The sequence below is a fragment of the Microtus ochrogaster genome, chromosome 10, assembly GCF_000317375.1.
Source record: "Microtus ochrogaster isolate Prairie Vole_2 chromosome 10, MicOch1.0, whole genome shotgun sequence".
NCBI lineage: Eukaryota > Metazoa > Chordata > Mammalia > Rodentia > Cricetidae > Microtus > Microtus ochrogaster.
The window spans coordinates 7,389,087-7,403,893 of record NC_022016.1 but is presented as its reverse complement, the minus strand read 5'-3'; the positions used below and the strand labels follow the sequence as shown (position 1 = coordinate 7,403,893).

Genomic DNA, 14,807 nt, shown 5'->3' with positions numbered 1-14,807 from the left:
CAGCCTCCCTCAGCCTCCCTCAGCTGGACTCTCTTCCCCCAGCCTCCCTCAGCCTCCCTCAGCCTCCCTCAGCTGGACTCTCTTCTCCCAGCCTTCCTCACCTGGACTCTCTTCCCTCTGCCTCCCTCACCCTGTGTCCTCCACTGGCCACTGTCAGCCACTCTTTGCCCATTTCCATATTCCCTTCTCTGCCAGAATGAAGTCCTCTCGTTCTAGCGTCTTAGGTGGGGTCACTGGGCTGGACCTAACACCAGGCCACCATGAAACTCGGAGCGAGTGCCCCCTCTTGTCCTGGAGATCTGTGAGTGGAAACCTGAAGGAGAGACTTCCTGGGGAAGTGGGAAGGAAAGAGAGTCTGTCTTGAGATGTAGGAGGAAGAGGAACTGAGTCATAAGTGGTTTTCTAGAACGTATGTGTATTAAGCCAAGTGTGTGTGTTGGGGGGACGTGGATTCCAGGCTTTGGTGGCCAGTCTTTTTTTTTTTTTTTGTAAAAACCAAGATATACTCAACCCTCTGTCGGGAGTCAACTGAAGCTGCTCTCTTGGGGCCTACAACCTGCCTCTGTCCGTGTGCCCCACCCCGTGTGTGTGTGTGTGTGTGTGTGTGTGTGTGTGTGTGTGTGTGTGTGCGCGCACGTGCGCACTGTCTGCTGTGCTGGAGTTCTGGAAGCCATGCCCTGCCCTGGTTTGCCCTCTAGGGAGTGGAGGTGTCTGGCTAATGACCCATGAATGTCCCCAGTGGCTCCCTGCCATCTCCAAAGTGAGAGCACTAGAATCAGTCCTCTCAGTGTCATCAAGGCTTGTAGCTGGCCTGCAGGGAAACTACCCACTTCAGAATCTACACCTCAAGAACCTCTTTTGGATCTTCTGTTCAGAGAGATATAGGGACTTTAAACAGAACCAAAGAACTTGTGATCTGTCCCCAAACCCACAATTTGAGACACTGCTGTCCTCTGTGTGGAGAAACTGGTCAGCTGGTGTTAACAGCCCTTGCATGCCTGACCCTGATCATAATTAAATGAGCACACCAGCCCTGGAGAGAGAGCTCATCACCATCTTGTAGGGAAGAAAACAGACTCAGAGAGAGCAAGACGCCTACCTAAGATTGCACAGCCCATAAACCAGGGCTCTGCCTGCACATGTCACTCAAGCTCCTCACTGCCCCCTCTGTGTCAGACAGAGATGGGGTGTGCGGGACACAGGCTAGGCTGTGCTGCTCTGGTATAAGATCAGAGCCTCCAGTTTCCTTTCCTGTCCCTAACCTAGGACCCCAAGAGTCTCAGTTTTCTTCAGGCAGCTCCCTGGTGGGTAGGTGAGCAAGACAGGGGGTCTTCATGCAGTCATTCATCAGGCACTTGTAAGGCACACTGCTTGTGATGCTGCCCCACTCTGCCGGATATGGGTGTCACGGGGAAAGGCCTCTGACCAGGGGCCTGGCTTCAGGCTTGTGATGAGTAGGGTGGTTGCCTGTGAGCACATGCAATCTTAGTGTTTACACAGGGACAGCTGTGACAGAAGGCATTGACTTCAGACCCTAGAGCAGGGAGGTGACAGAGCTCTGGGCTCACGTAGTGGTGCTGTTACAGGAGCAAAGGTGTCAGTGTCTGCCCAGCGCACCAAGCTAAGACACAGGTGAGCCAGGGACTGGGGACAGTACAGGCTAGATGTACCAACGAGAAGCTGCAAGGCTGGAAGGAAAGGTACCTTGGGAGGAGACAGGGTCCTGCGTTGGAAACCCCCACAGGTTTCCTCCACGGTCCCCTGCAGATCCTGATCTGGATTTCTGTGTGATGGTCTTAGATTCTTGCTGTCGGTAGCTACCCCAGGTCTTGTAAGCGTGGAATCACACCAGGACAGACAGACAGTCCTGAGGTCTGGTCCTGCCTCTGCCTGACTTGGTACTTCCAGGGCAGATTTCCTGGACCCTCGTTGTCCTCAGCTGTGACTGCCATACCGGTTGTGTGGGTGAGCAGTGGTCAACTGCCTGCCCCAGCCCCATGCTCCAGAGTCTGGCTAGAGAGGACTGGACTAAGGAGAGTGGGCAGCTGCCCCTGGAATTGGATACACAGCAGGGGCACTTTGCTTCCAGCTGTGTTGGTTGTGATCTTGGTGGAGCCTTGAGAGGAAGGGGGCGGTGTGAGCGCAGTGTCTGGGTGCACAGGCATGGTTCCAGCACAAGGGTCTTTGTTCTTACGGGAACACTCGGCAGTCAGCCTCTGTGAGATGTCCTTTGGGAACAGTGGCCTGCAGAGTCCCTTCCCTTCCGTTTGTAGGCCAATCTGGGACTCCGTATTTCTAAGACCTACCTTCTGCAACTGCTGCTGCCTCCCCTGAGTCTGCAGCCACAGTCCTCCCTTCTCAGGTCCGTCCGTCACAATGTCTTCCCCTTGGAGTGATGTGTGTCTATGCCAGGCCCCCTCTCCAACACCCACATTGTCCCACATGCTCATCACCTAGCCTGTGTGATTCTAGTCCCCAGAAAGCTGCCTTTAGCTTAGGCTGCAACAGGAAAAGCAGCCTGAGGTCCTGGAGTTACCGGCTGGCCCTGTCCTCTGGCAATAGCCTAGGGAGCATCCATCTCTTACAGCATGGAATTTTTTTTTTAAATGCAGCCTTGGAAGGGTGGCTTTCTCTCCTAACTCTGCCTATGAGCTTTGCTTCTCTCCAAAGACTTTAGAACTGTACGTGACTGCAGCACCGGCCTCTTGGCCTCTTGGTCTCTTCTTTGGTGCATCAACCATTAAAAAAGTAAAATGACCTTCCAAGGTTGTGAGAACTAGAGGAGAGTCAGAGACTCTGGCTCTGTGCCCTGCAGTGGTCTTTTGAAGGTCGTTGTTAGACTGGGTTGTTCTTGATGAACACTGAAAGCAGAATTTGCTAGTGGAGGCTCAGCAATGAAGGCTGAGCCCAGTTGTCACGTGGCAGTTCTGGGTAAAGTCATGCTTGCTATGGCTACAGGAAGCCCAGGGTCGGTGTCTGTGCTCCAGGAGGAGAGGGATGGGCATGTCCGGTCTGAGCTCCTGTCCACTCCTGGTCTTCATGTCCACAGCTTTCCTGCAGCTCTCTGCTGCTGCCTCTCTTCTCACTCCAGGTGTCCCTAGCAGCTTCAACAGGAACACAGGGTCAAATTCTACAGCATGGCTCTCCAAGGTTGACCTTGTGCTCCAATGTCAGAGCCTTGGCCACCATGTCCAAAGAGCCCGAATCAGGGCAGTAGGGATCTGATGTCCAGAGAAGTCAAATACATTGACTGCAGTTATACAGCAGGCCCTTCGGTCAGTGAGGGAAGATGAGCAAGCTGAAAAGAATGGTGTTTTTCCTGGAACAGCTCCATGTGTGGCCAACCTTGGGGGTGGCTATGAGGGAGAGAGCGGAGTGACATTTGAGGACAAGGAGTGGGCTTTGAATGAAGAAATTCAGCCACTTTGCTAGGAGCCTGGATTTCCTGACCTCAGCACTTTTGAATCTAGGGCTGGCTTACCCTTTGCTGGGCTCTGCTCTGTGTACTGCAGGGTTTGGGTGGCCTCTGATTGACCTCCATCTGCTAGATGACAATAACCTCTCTTAAGCTGTGACAACCCACACTGCCCCAGGCAACCTCTCACCTGCTAACTCTGCTACTCCTTGGAACAGTGCTAGGGGCAGAGGGCCAAGCTGATTGGTGTGTGAAATCCGTCCAGCCATCTAGAACCCCGGTGGAGTACGCCATTGGGGCCACTGGACCGCCCGAGCCCAGAGGCCCTATTGTTCCTGACTCTAAAGCTGGATGCCCAGTCTGGTACAAGAGGCATCTCTGCATCTTGGGGACCATAGACAGAATAGAACACCCAGAATGTCATTGTTGCCCTGCGAGGAGCTGGTCAGCTACCCTGGGGAACATGAAATATTTCTCATCCCTTATGCCCTTAACTCTTGCAGCAGCCCCAGAGCAGAAAATCCTTGCCCTCCTTATGGAGGGGGCAGAAGTCTTGATATGAGAATTCTGGGAGGGGTGTAACAGCTCCAGATGTGACCAAGATCAGGTCTTGTAGCCAGCTCTGACTCCAACTGGAATTCTCTTAAGTACAAGACCAGCCCAAGGGTGTGGACTGTATCTTCAGTCAAGTCCCTGGGGTCTTGCCCCTGGAGACACCTCTCATGATGTTCTCCCCTCTGTCTCTTCTCAGGGTGACATGGGAGCATTGGGTCCAATTGGCTACCCAGGACCCAAAGGCATCAAGGTATGTTAAATGTGGGCTCCCAAGTTCAGGTCCCATCCCAGTTGGGCACCCCAGAAGGAAGGCACTGTCTGATGTCACTGAGAAGGAAGATGGGAAAGGCTGACTGGGAGCTCATTTCTCTGGCCTGAGAGCTGGCCAGCATCTGTGTGTCATTTAGCTCGACATCTTTATTGGACACAAAGTCCACAAGCTGAGTGGGAGGCCAATGTGGTTCTGGGATTTGGGACTCATGACCAGTGATGTAGAAACCCTCATGGCAAGCAGTGAGCTTGGTCCACACAGTGGAGGAGATTGGCCAAGGCCAGTTCAGGCCCCCTTTGCTGTCAGCCTCTCCTGCTCTGGGTTTAGTTTAGGGATGGGGTGCCGCAGCTTCTCTCAGCTCATCACACAGCCCTTTCCCTTGTGAGGTGGGCATCCCTGCCACTTTGCCCCAGCTGGGGGGGGGGGGCCAGCTCAGGATCTTAAAGCATGTCAGTTCCTGATTTCTGTGACCTTGGCCTGTCTTGCAGGGCTTGCTGGGCGGCGTGGGGGAGCCCGGACAGAAAGGTGATAAGGTGATCGGAATGCTCCCTACTGCCTTACCTCGTGCCCCCCCCCCCCGTGACCGGACTACTCTCTTCCTGCCTTACCTCGTGCCCCTCCCCCGGTACCTGCAATGGCTTGGCTCCTCCACCTCACACTGTCTTCTCTCGCAGTCTTCTGTGCCTACCATTCTGGCTTCTGCTCTCTTGGTGTGTGAGGCTCAAGTGAACAGTTGTAGAGTCTGATGGTTGAGGCAGATAGAGCAGGAGGGGCTGTGGAGACGTGGGTCTGGAGTAGGTCAAGACTAACCTCAATCTCAAATGCAGAGCATGCCAGTAAGGCCTGCAGGGATCATGGCCTCAGAGCACGGAGGGAGACATCACAGGACCAGCCCACACAGGCACGGGTATCTCCATGTGGCTCTGAGAGTCCAGACCTAGAGAGTAGCTAGGCTGAAACCCTGTGTGAAGCCTAGGCTGAACGACCCTGCCACTGGACTTTTGTTGTCTCGGCCCTGTGCCAAACCTTGTTGAAAAGGGGAGGTGAGCCCAGGGCCAGAGACAGGTAACACCTAGCCTAGGTCGCACAGCCTTGGACTGACAAACATCCAGCAAGAACAGGCGTGCTGTGCCTTGAACAGAATCTATGTGAGCCGGGAAGCCAAAGGGGGATGTAGCACGTTTGGGGGTGCCCCTGAATATCCACAAGAGATGGCCTCACTGCTTAGTCTCTCCTCATCCAGGCACCTGTGCCTGTACCTGGGCTCTTGTGTCCTCTGGAGGCCTGGCTTCCCAGAAAGTTCCGCCACTGAACAGAACTTAAGTCATAAGATCCGAGTGGACAGGCTCTGGGAAATCACTTGCTCTAGAACCTACAACTGACAACTGTGGAGACTGAGTCCCAAAGAAGGGACAATATTGATCGGCCAGCCACTGGCTCTTGCCTCTACCTCAGTCCAAAATGGCGATCCTGCCTCCAGGAATCTCAGAATTAGACTGTGTCTGAGAGCTATCTTCTCCCATTTTATATTCCTGTCTAGTGCTGGCATTAAAGGCACACACCACTACCGCCCGGTTTCTATGGCAAACTAGCGTGGCTCCTGGGATTAAAGGAGTGTGTCACCACTGCCTGGTCTGTAAGACTGATCATATGGCTGTTCTATGCTCTGAACTTCAAGCAAGCTTTACTTATTAAAATGCAAATGAAATATTACTACAACTCCCCCCCCAAAAAAATAATAGAGCCAGATGGTTTTGTTCTGTCCTCCTCAGGCAGCCAGCAAGATGGGGTAGCTTCAGCTCTTTTTCTACCTGTTGCTAGCTCTCTGATTTCTCCCATCATGCATATGCCTCTGTTGCCTTTCTAAACTCTGCCTGTACCCTCCCAGCCCTTTTGTCTCGCCCTCTTAAAATGAAGGACTTGTGGCGGTGCCTTGGCTTTCGACACCCTCCTGTCTGTTCTGAGGCTGGAGACGTCAGCTCTGTGGAATAGCTGAAGTCCTGGCCGTGGAGAACGGAAGATGGAGCTGTGGCCGAGGGCTTTGCATGGTGACAGGGCAGGGCTGGCGTCAGTGTGCAATGCCGGAAAACACGGACCTAAGGGAACCTGGTGTCTCTGGTGGAGCCGCCAGGGGCACTTGAGATGTTTAGCTCTGAAACAAACTGAAGGAGGAGGACATCATTCACGGTCCCTTAGGGAGAGCTGCTGCCCTGCCCCTCGGCTAGGCCAGGGCCCCCTATATTCTGCTCATTCTGACTGTCCATGACCCCACCTGGCCCTGAGTCAGTCTCTCAGATCAGCCACAGTGCAACCTGGAGTGGCCTCCTGCTCAGTCTGGCTCTCCAGATTTCCTTTTAGGACTTTTAGGCTCTCCTTCTCTCATATTTAAATATTTTCATCCCTTCTTACACATGGCACACAGACAGACAGAGGATACCTCCCTAAACTCTATAACCTTGTATGAGCTCCCCCAAAACAAAAACAAACAAAAGCAAAAAGCAAAGAGCAAAGCAAGTTCAAAAAAAAAAAGCTTTCAATTCCAATTTTTGTTCTGATGATTCAGTCGCGTGCCAAGTCACTGCCTTCACTGCACCTTGGTCTTCTGAGACTTCTACTTCCTCCTGCTCCTGGAGCTTCATAAGGTCTCAGTGACCAGAGCAAGTAAGCTACTGAAATGTAGGCTATGGCTACAGGCTAGTAGGCTAAGGGCTTCGAGATGGCTCTAGCCCAAAGGGGAGGCAGCTTTCCAGCTGGCCTGGGGACAACTCATTTACCAGAATTGGACCATGAAGAGCAGAGGAATCCTGTCACAAGCCTTCTGAAGAGACCCACCCAGAGCTCAGTCAGGGCCCATTTGATTCCTGTTGCACACAGACCTAACAAGCCAGCTAGCTGGAGTCCCTCACGATAGCTGATTCAAAGCAGTTAGAAGCCAGCTGCTGGTACGGAAGGAAGACAGGGAGACTTGGCAGCTCCCAGCAGGCACGGCAGCTCAGCTCGGTCCTGCAGCTTTTCAGCTGACATCAGCTGCTGCAGAGGAGCCTGGAGGGTGAAGACGGTCTACAGGAAAACTGGGGTCAGGTGGCCTCGGCAGTGCTCTGGGCAGCTGTGGAGTGGGAGGCTTCCCCTCGCCCTAAGAATCCTCGCTCTACCTAGGGGATGGGACCTCAAGTGCTTTGGAGCCAAGGCTGCTCTGGCCGCAAGAACAGCCTCCACAAGGCTCCCTGGGTCTTTTGTCCAGGGAAAGCTTGGAGTTGCGTGCCCCACCTCCTTATAATCTCTTTGCTGGTGTGTACTCAGGGTGAACAAGGGCTCCCAGGTGTCTCAGGAGATCCTGGCTTCCAAGGAGACAAGGTAATTTTATCCGACACCTCCAGCCCCACCTCTGCCTTCATTCTGCTGGCCATAGTGGCCTCTGGACTTCATTCCTAGCCACAGCTACCTGTCTCAGCCTGTTCTTCTCACTGCTCCCAGATGGTCCTTTGAGGACGCATACACTGTCAGTGGTTCCCAGCTGATCTTAGGAGCACGTCCTGGTGCTCCTCCTGGCGGCACAGGACCCCAGTCTCTGGGCCCCTCTGACATTTTCTCCTTCCCGTGACTGTGTTTCGGAACCACTAAACTGTCCTGGGAGCCTCGGGGTCTTTGAACACACTCCTTCCCTTTCTGAGCCCAGCCCGGCCTCTGCACTGCCCTGCTCAGATGCCTTTTTCCTACTTTCTCAGAAAGTGGACTTAATCTGCTGGGCCCTTGCCTGTCTCTCACTCACAATACTCGCCCTAGTTTGGGAACCTGTGCTTAACCTCCTACAGACTGAATTCCATGAGGAACAGGGCCCTTAGCTACCCTGACAGCTCTGCTCGGGTCCCACGCTCAACAGAAAGTTCTGGACAAGTTGGCCAGAGGGAAGGAAGAAGGGAGGGAGGGACTAGCTGTGCTGACAGAAGGAACAACTGATGAACCATGGCGGCCTTGATCTCCAGAGGCCAACTGTGGCCTGCTGAGAATGGCTTCTCTGCCTGGATTGACCATGTGTCCACATCTGGCCCTCCTGGCCAGTCCACCAAGCCTAGATATTGACCAGCCCCCCTCCCCTTCCCTTCCTCCTAGCTGGCTTGCCCTGACCCAGTATCAATGTCTAGGTTATAACACACAGGCCAGGCTGTTCTCTTGGGTTCTGATACCCAAGTGCTCTGGTATGGACGAGGATTCCCTGGGTCCTATACTGGAGGTCAGGGCTGCTCCCAACCCTGGTACCCAGGTCTTGGGGTACAACAAGTATGAGCTCAGCCCAAGCCTGCAATGGGGGAGCAAGGTCATCTTTCCTGAAGGTGGCTTGGCAGGAGGGGACTGTGGTCGCTCTTGGCACAGCTATTCTCTGATAACCCGGTTTGCTTTCTCTTTCACAGGGCAGTCAGGGCTTGCCAGGGTTACCAGGTGCCCGAGGGAAGCCAGGGCCTCTGGTAAGCTCCTCTTCCTCATCTGTCCACTTGGCTGTAGCTTTGGGATACTGAGGCTAGTACCCTGCACTTACTTACGGACCATGGCTGGGGTGACACGCACAGCCAAGACTTCCGTTTGCCTTCTAGTCGTCCTGGAGTGGAGCAGAGTGAGGCACAGATGGCCACTGGCCAGTTTCCTGGGTGGAGTTTCTGAAGCTAAGGTGCAGGAGTCATGCTGGGTCCTAGCCTGGCCCCAGGTCCTGCACACCAATGGACTCTAAGTGCAAGCAGACTCTGCGTGCCGGTGCACACTCCTAATGTCACCTATCTCATGTCACTCAGTGTTAGCACGGTCACATCTGTGGTCACTCTCTTTACATGTGCACTGCCCATATCCAAGGAGACGAGGGTGGGCAATGTTGGCAACCTCCATTTCTAGATGTGGAAGTTTAGATTCTGAAGGCTGACTTGCCTGGGTCTCCAGGACTGGTACATATAGCAGAAGACATTGCAGTGACTGCTTAGCCTACTAGGCAGACCTCACTTTGTAGTTCCAGAACTTTTTAACTGTCCTCACCTGAGGATAGAGTGTTGGTGGAAGCTAGGGCCATGCTGATCCTGTGTGGTGATCCTACGTCTTCCATAGGGCAAAGCTGGAGACAAAGGTGCTCTTGGGTTTCCTGGACCTCCTGGTCCTGAGGTACGTGATGTCTTTCTGTCTGTCTGTCTGTCTCTGCCTCCCTCCCCCACCCCCTACATCTGACTAAGACTTGACGCTGTGCCCATAGATGGTGAGGGAGTTGCTAGAGATAACATACACAATGAAAGACAAGGCCAAGGCTAGAAATGGGCTCAGTGTTGCATGCTCAGATCCCAGTACTATGGGGATAGAGGCAGGAGGATAGCTCACGGTCAGCCTAAGCTACGTAGCTAGACCCTGTCTCAAAAAGAAGAGAAATCCACAGATCGGTATCCTTTGTGTTCTTCCCTCCTCGGCTTGGCCTGTCTCACCAGGGGCTCCCCAAGCTAACCTCAGCGCCCTTCCCTAGTGGTGGCCATCCTGACACTTGGGGTTCCCACAGAGCCATCTCCAAAGCCTTCCAGGACTGCTGCCTCTTTTTTGGAGATGTAGATCTACTCATAGGGACCTCCTCTGAACCTTCCTTTCCCTGGCCACTCCTCAGGGCTCAGAGCTCCTAGACATGGTGGAGAGGGCAGGGAGCCACTGATTCTGGATTGGCTGAAGAATGTGAAACAAAAAAGGATGGTAATACCAGCTAAGCACTGGGGAATGTGGAGAACATGTGGCAGTTGCTGATACATGTGATAACCGTCTCATAGCTAGATCATAGATACCAAGTGGGTCCCCTCTAACAGTAGTATGCTACCTTAACCAGGGTTTCTACGCATCACAGGCTTGTTGCCACCCAGTCTCCAGCCAGGGCCCCCAACCCTTTCCTGGAGCTCCCTGGCCTCAGGACCTTGGTCCTCCATGAGGTTCTTGCAGCCAAGGGAAGCTCCTAGCCCTATAGGCTCGCCCAAGGTTTCCAGATCACTCAGCCTTCCCCAGTGGATGAGGACATGCTTCCTAAAGCCACAGTCTGACTCTTTGCTCTGTTGACTTTGGCCAGGACACAGCCCTATCTTTAGACAAATGAACTTGGCTTCTCCTCCATTCACTGCTCAATGTGGAAAGAGACTCCTGAGTCTGGATTTCCCAGCAGCCTGGCCAATGAGGAAGGAAAGCTCGCTCCTGAGCATAAACTCATGGAGAGATGAGGCTCTTCTTAGACCAGGAGCTGGGTAGCAGCTAGGAAAGGGAACTTGCCATACCATGGCAGGGGATGGGTGGGGTGTGGGAGAGCCCTGCCTCTCTCTCTACAGATGGGAAAACAAGACTTGGAGCCTCAGGGTCACTGTTCAGTAGCAGTTCAGCTTGATTCTGGCTCCCAAGGTCCCTCTGGGGTCTGCTTGGCCTATCTTTGTGCTGCTTTGGCCAACTCCATGGCCAGGGGAGACTCTGGCTGGGTCATGAGTGTGCTGGTGTCTGCTGGTTAGCACCTGGCCCTCAGGAGTGGGGAGGGACCCCCTGCTCACAGTCTCTGGACTGAATTGCCTCCTTTATTCAATACCAGAACCTAATTGCACCCTGGCAGTTGTGTTCCCACGGGAGAAGGGAAACCCCAGGCAAGGGTGGTTTCCCAAAACAAGCTCTTGTGGATACAAGTTTGTATTGTGCACTCACCGTCAGATGCCAATCTAAGCCCTTGGTTTCCATCACTCATTTCAACCTTAGCATTGCCCTGGGAGGCATTTGCCCTAAAACACCTCTATAGGCCAAAGCCCAGAGATACTGAGTAACTTTCCCATCACACAGAGAAGGAGTAACAGGACAGGATTTGGGTCCCATTTTGAAGAACTTCAATTTCAGTGTGCTAGCTCCAAACTCAGGACTGCATGTCTAGTTTGGTAGCACATACCTTTAATCCCAGCACTCAGGCAGCGGCAGCAGGGGGATCTCTGGGAGTTCAAGACCAGCCTGGTGTGCATAGCAAGTTCCAAGCTAGTCTGGATGACACAGTGAGACTTCCAAAGAAAATAATAATCATTTGGGAAAAAAGGAAAAAGGATTTAACAGAAATTAGTAGTATGAGTTTAAAGGGAAGAAAAGAAAAAAACTAACATAAAAACAAAGAAGAAAAGGAGTTTTAGTCATAGAGAGTCATGGAAGGAAGGAGTAGGGCTGTCCTAAGCTCATGGCTTTCTAGGCTGGATGAACGGAGGTATTCCACATAAAACTCAAAGAAGCTTTCCACGCTGGCTTGCAGAAGCTGGCCCAGTAGAGACAGCTAGGTCAAAGGGCCTCTCTGCTTCAGACTTAAGCTGTCTGGAGCACAATCACCCAGCGGGATAGGCCCTCAAAGCTGCGGTGGGGAATCTTAGGAAGTCTAGTTTCTGACAGGAGGGGCCATGATTAAGGATGTCAACAGTTGCTTCTGCACAACCAATGTGGCAAGTCATGGCCCACGGAATGAATGTGGTTCATGGGTAAGTCTTCTCAGGCCAGGCAGCTGACTTGGGGTTCACTGTTCACAGAGCCTGGGACTCCATTCTCTGAGTCAGATGACCATGTGTGACAGCCTTCACACGTTCCTGGATGGTCTTCTGTATCTCTGTTGCCCCACCTCTTGCTCCACACAGCTCCTGCAGCAGACTGTCTTTGAACTTAATATATAACTAAGGATGACCTTGAACTCTTTATCTTCCTGTCTCTGACTCCTCCCAGTGCTAAGATTAAAGACTGGGATCACTACACTCAGTTCCTTCTCTGTTTTCTGAGCCACTCTGCAAGGTCAGACTTGGGGGCTGAAGAGAAGGGATCAAGTAGCTGAACTACCTCGGGTCACATGGCAACAGTGGTAGGGTGGACACCCGTGGCACACGGTTGGGAGTCACCTGCCCAGCAGCCCAGGGGACTTGGCTCTCTGCTTCCGCACAGGGTTTCCCAGGAGACATTGGTCCCCCGGGGGACAATGGTCCTGAAGGCATGAAGGTGAGTTCTCTCCCACCTAAGGTCCTTGCCCGAAGAGATCTCATGGCCCAATTTGGCTGCCAACATCAGATGGAGGTGATAGCTCTGAGACTCTTTCTGTTCTCTTTCCCCAGGGTAAGCCTGGAGCCCGAGGCCTTCCTGGACCACCTGGGCAGCTGGGTGCTGAGGTGAGATGCCTCTGTCCTGTCCTGTCCCTCTTTGTCTTCTCTAGCCTGTTCCAGCACCCAGCTGGCTCTGTCCAGGGTGGCAAAGCCTTGCTGGGGTCAGGGCCACTCCAGATTTGTTCCATTACAACCCTGCCTGTGAGTCCTCTCTGACCTGGTGGGACAGGTCCTTCCACACCTGTCACAGTTTATATGGGAGGATAGGAAATGTCGGCCCCTTCTTAGAAGTCGGTTCTTGGAGATCCAGGGAGGGAAATGACTGCCAGGCCCCATGTTAGTAGCATCGGGGCCTTGGCTAGAACCCAGGTGTGCCTCAGGCCAGAGTCCATGCTCAGATCCAATGCTATTCTCAGATACACTCCTGGGAGACACTAGGGCATCATGGGAATGCCATGTTTTACCCAGCTAGGATGTCAGCTGAGTTCACCTGCACCTGGTGGGAAGGAGCTGGCCTCGGACCTGTTGGGCCTTCCACAGGCAGCCTGGCTTTTGCTCGTACACGAGGCCCTCAGCCTTGCTTGGCATCGTGGTGCACAGCTCATGGAAAATGAGCAACCACAGCAAGCCTTTGATGATGCGATCCTTTCCCTGAGCTGGGTGTGGGTCTGGCAGTGTCCCAGGGCTGGCTCCAGGATTGCTGTGTGGAGTTGGGAGCTGGAGATACTTCCAAAGGGTTGCTTTGAGGGGCCTGTGGTCAGGCACGGGCTGCCAAGAGGATCAACCTGGAGGGTATTGTGACCTGTGGAGGGCTGGAGAGTCACAGCTAGGAACAGGAATAGAGGGGAGAGAAGAGAGAGACATTGCAGCCCACGCCTCTGTCTGCTCATGTAGCTGTCCAGGCAAAGCCAGGCTCTGCGCTTATGAGGCCTTCACTCATTCACCAGATACCCAGGACACGGTGGGGACAGACTCTGAGCCGGGCGCTCCATCCACCTGCCAGGACTCTACACACTCTGCACCTTTCCCTCCATACAGCACAGGTTCTCCCAGAATCCCATTTAATTTTCTCCTTTGTCTTTCTCCTGTGTTCTTCTGCTCCAGGGAGATGAAGGACCTGCGGGGCCACCAGGAGTCCCTGGCTTGGAGGTGAGTGTTGCTGACCAAGAGGAGGTGAGGCTTCTTGGAACTGAGCTAGTGGGCACATGCAGGGCAGCCAGCAGGGAGGCCTCTGGCTAGTCAAAGAACACAGATACTGAGGGCAAGTGTTGGTGGCCTTAACTGCCTGCTTGACTCTGTTGGGTTCTATGTGGCTGTTTCTTTGTGGATTTTTCCAGGAGCCACCCACATTGCTCAGTTATTATATCAGAGGCTGCAGAAGTGGAAGGTCCGGTCCTGGGTCCCATAGCTAGGATATGGTGTGGATGCCCAGAACCTAGGGACACATTCTTTCCCCAGCTTCCAACTTCCTTGCATACCACCTGCCCACCTGTGCTGCCGGTGGCGGTGCTGGCCAGCAGTCTGTGCTACCGCGACGGGGCTGGCCGGCAGTCCACAAGGCTTCCGATCTCAGTATCTCTTTATACTCAGGAGGGATGAGGTACCCAAGAGCATTTGCTAGTGTGAGTCACATCTTATTGTGAATATGTGAATGATTAAAACCAACACACTCTACATGTGCATATCAATTCAGTGGAAATTAATGATAAGCCTGCTTCTCATAGGCAGAAATCTTGTGCCCACAATCACTGTGCTTCCTGAAGCAAAGCGTGAGGGTGGACAAATGTGGGTGTCACTCTGGTGAGGTCATCTGGGTTCTCACTTGAGAGTGATGGTACCATGTGTCACACAGACTCTGGTGAAGGCAGGTGACATCTCATGGCCACTTTGAAGCAGACTTTCCCACCTGACCCTCCCAAAGGGGTCCCTGGAGTCTCAGAGTTCTCTGACCATGTTTGGAAGTCTGTATCACCCTGTGCCCATGTCCTCTGCCCAACCTCCCCCTGTCCTCTCCCATTAAAAGCAGGGGTCATTGTCCCTACTTACGACAGCTCAGCTCAGGGACTGGGGAAGCAATGCGGAGGCCACACAGCTGGAGACCATCTCTGAGTTTCTTTGGATGCCTGCTGACACTGGATTTCTATATCACTGTTCCTCCATCTGCTGGACTTCTGCAGTTCTCCAGCCTCCCTCAGCACTGTCCCTGCTGGTCCCTTTCATGTGCCTGTCTGTTGCAGGGTCAGCCTGGAAGGAAAGGGTTTCCTGGGAAGCCTGGCCCGGATGGTTCGAAGGTGAGGAGATGTGGGCCTCCCTGGGGGTGGTGGAGGGAGAGGGGCGAGTCTGACATATAAAGCCCCAGGACAAGCCCTGAATCCTGTGAAGTGGGAGAAAAAAGTGGTCCATATTCATCCCAGGGTATTGGTAACGGAAGAGGGAAAAGCAGTAGATACAGCCACAGTGTCCAACAGCC

The 14,807-nt window shown here is 53.4% G+C and overlaps 1 protein-coding gene across 2 annotated transcripts in view; it reads left to right on the top strand.

The window, feature by feature from the left end:
- The window catches only part of Col27a1 (collagen type XXVII alpha 1 chain), a 118,580-nt gene that overhangs the window by 54,293 nt on the left and 49,480 nt on the right, over nucleotides 1-14,807 (top strand). For both annotated transcript variants that reach the window (XM_026782238.1, XM_013348212.2), the window contains exons 15-23: nucleotides 4,167-4,220; nucleotides 4,730-4,774; nucleotides 7,542-7,595; nucleotides 8,651-8,704; nucleotides 9,330-9,383; nucleotides 12,183-12,236; nucleotides 12,350-12,403; nucleotides 13,442-13,486; nucleotides 14,575-14,628. In XM_026782238.1, coding sequence (XP_026638039.1) covers nucleotides 4,167-4,220; nucleotides 4,730-4,774; nucleotides 7,542-7,595; nucleotides 8,651-8,704; nucleotides 9,330-9,383; nucleotides 12,183-12,236; nucleotides 12,350-12,403; nucleotides 13,442-13,486; nucleotides 14,575-14,628 — 468 coding nt within the window. The remainder of the gene's footprint in view (nucleotides 1-4,166; nucleotides 4,221-4,729; nucleotides 4,775-7,541; nucleotides 7,596-8,650; nucleotides 8,705-9,329; nucleotides 9,384-12,182; nucleotides 12,237-12,349; nucleotides 12,404-13,441; nucleotides 13,487-14,574; nucleotides 14,629-14,807) is intronic.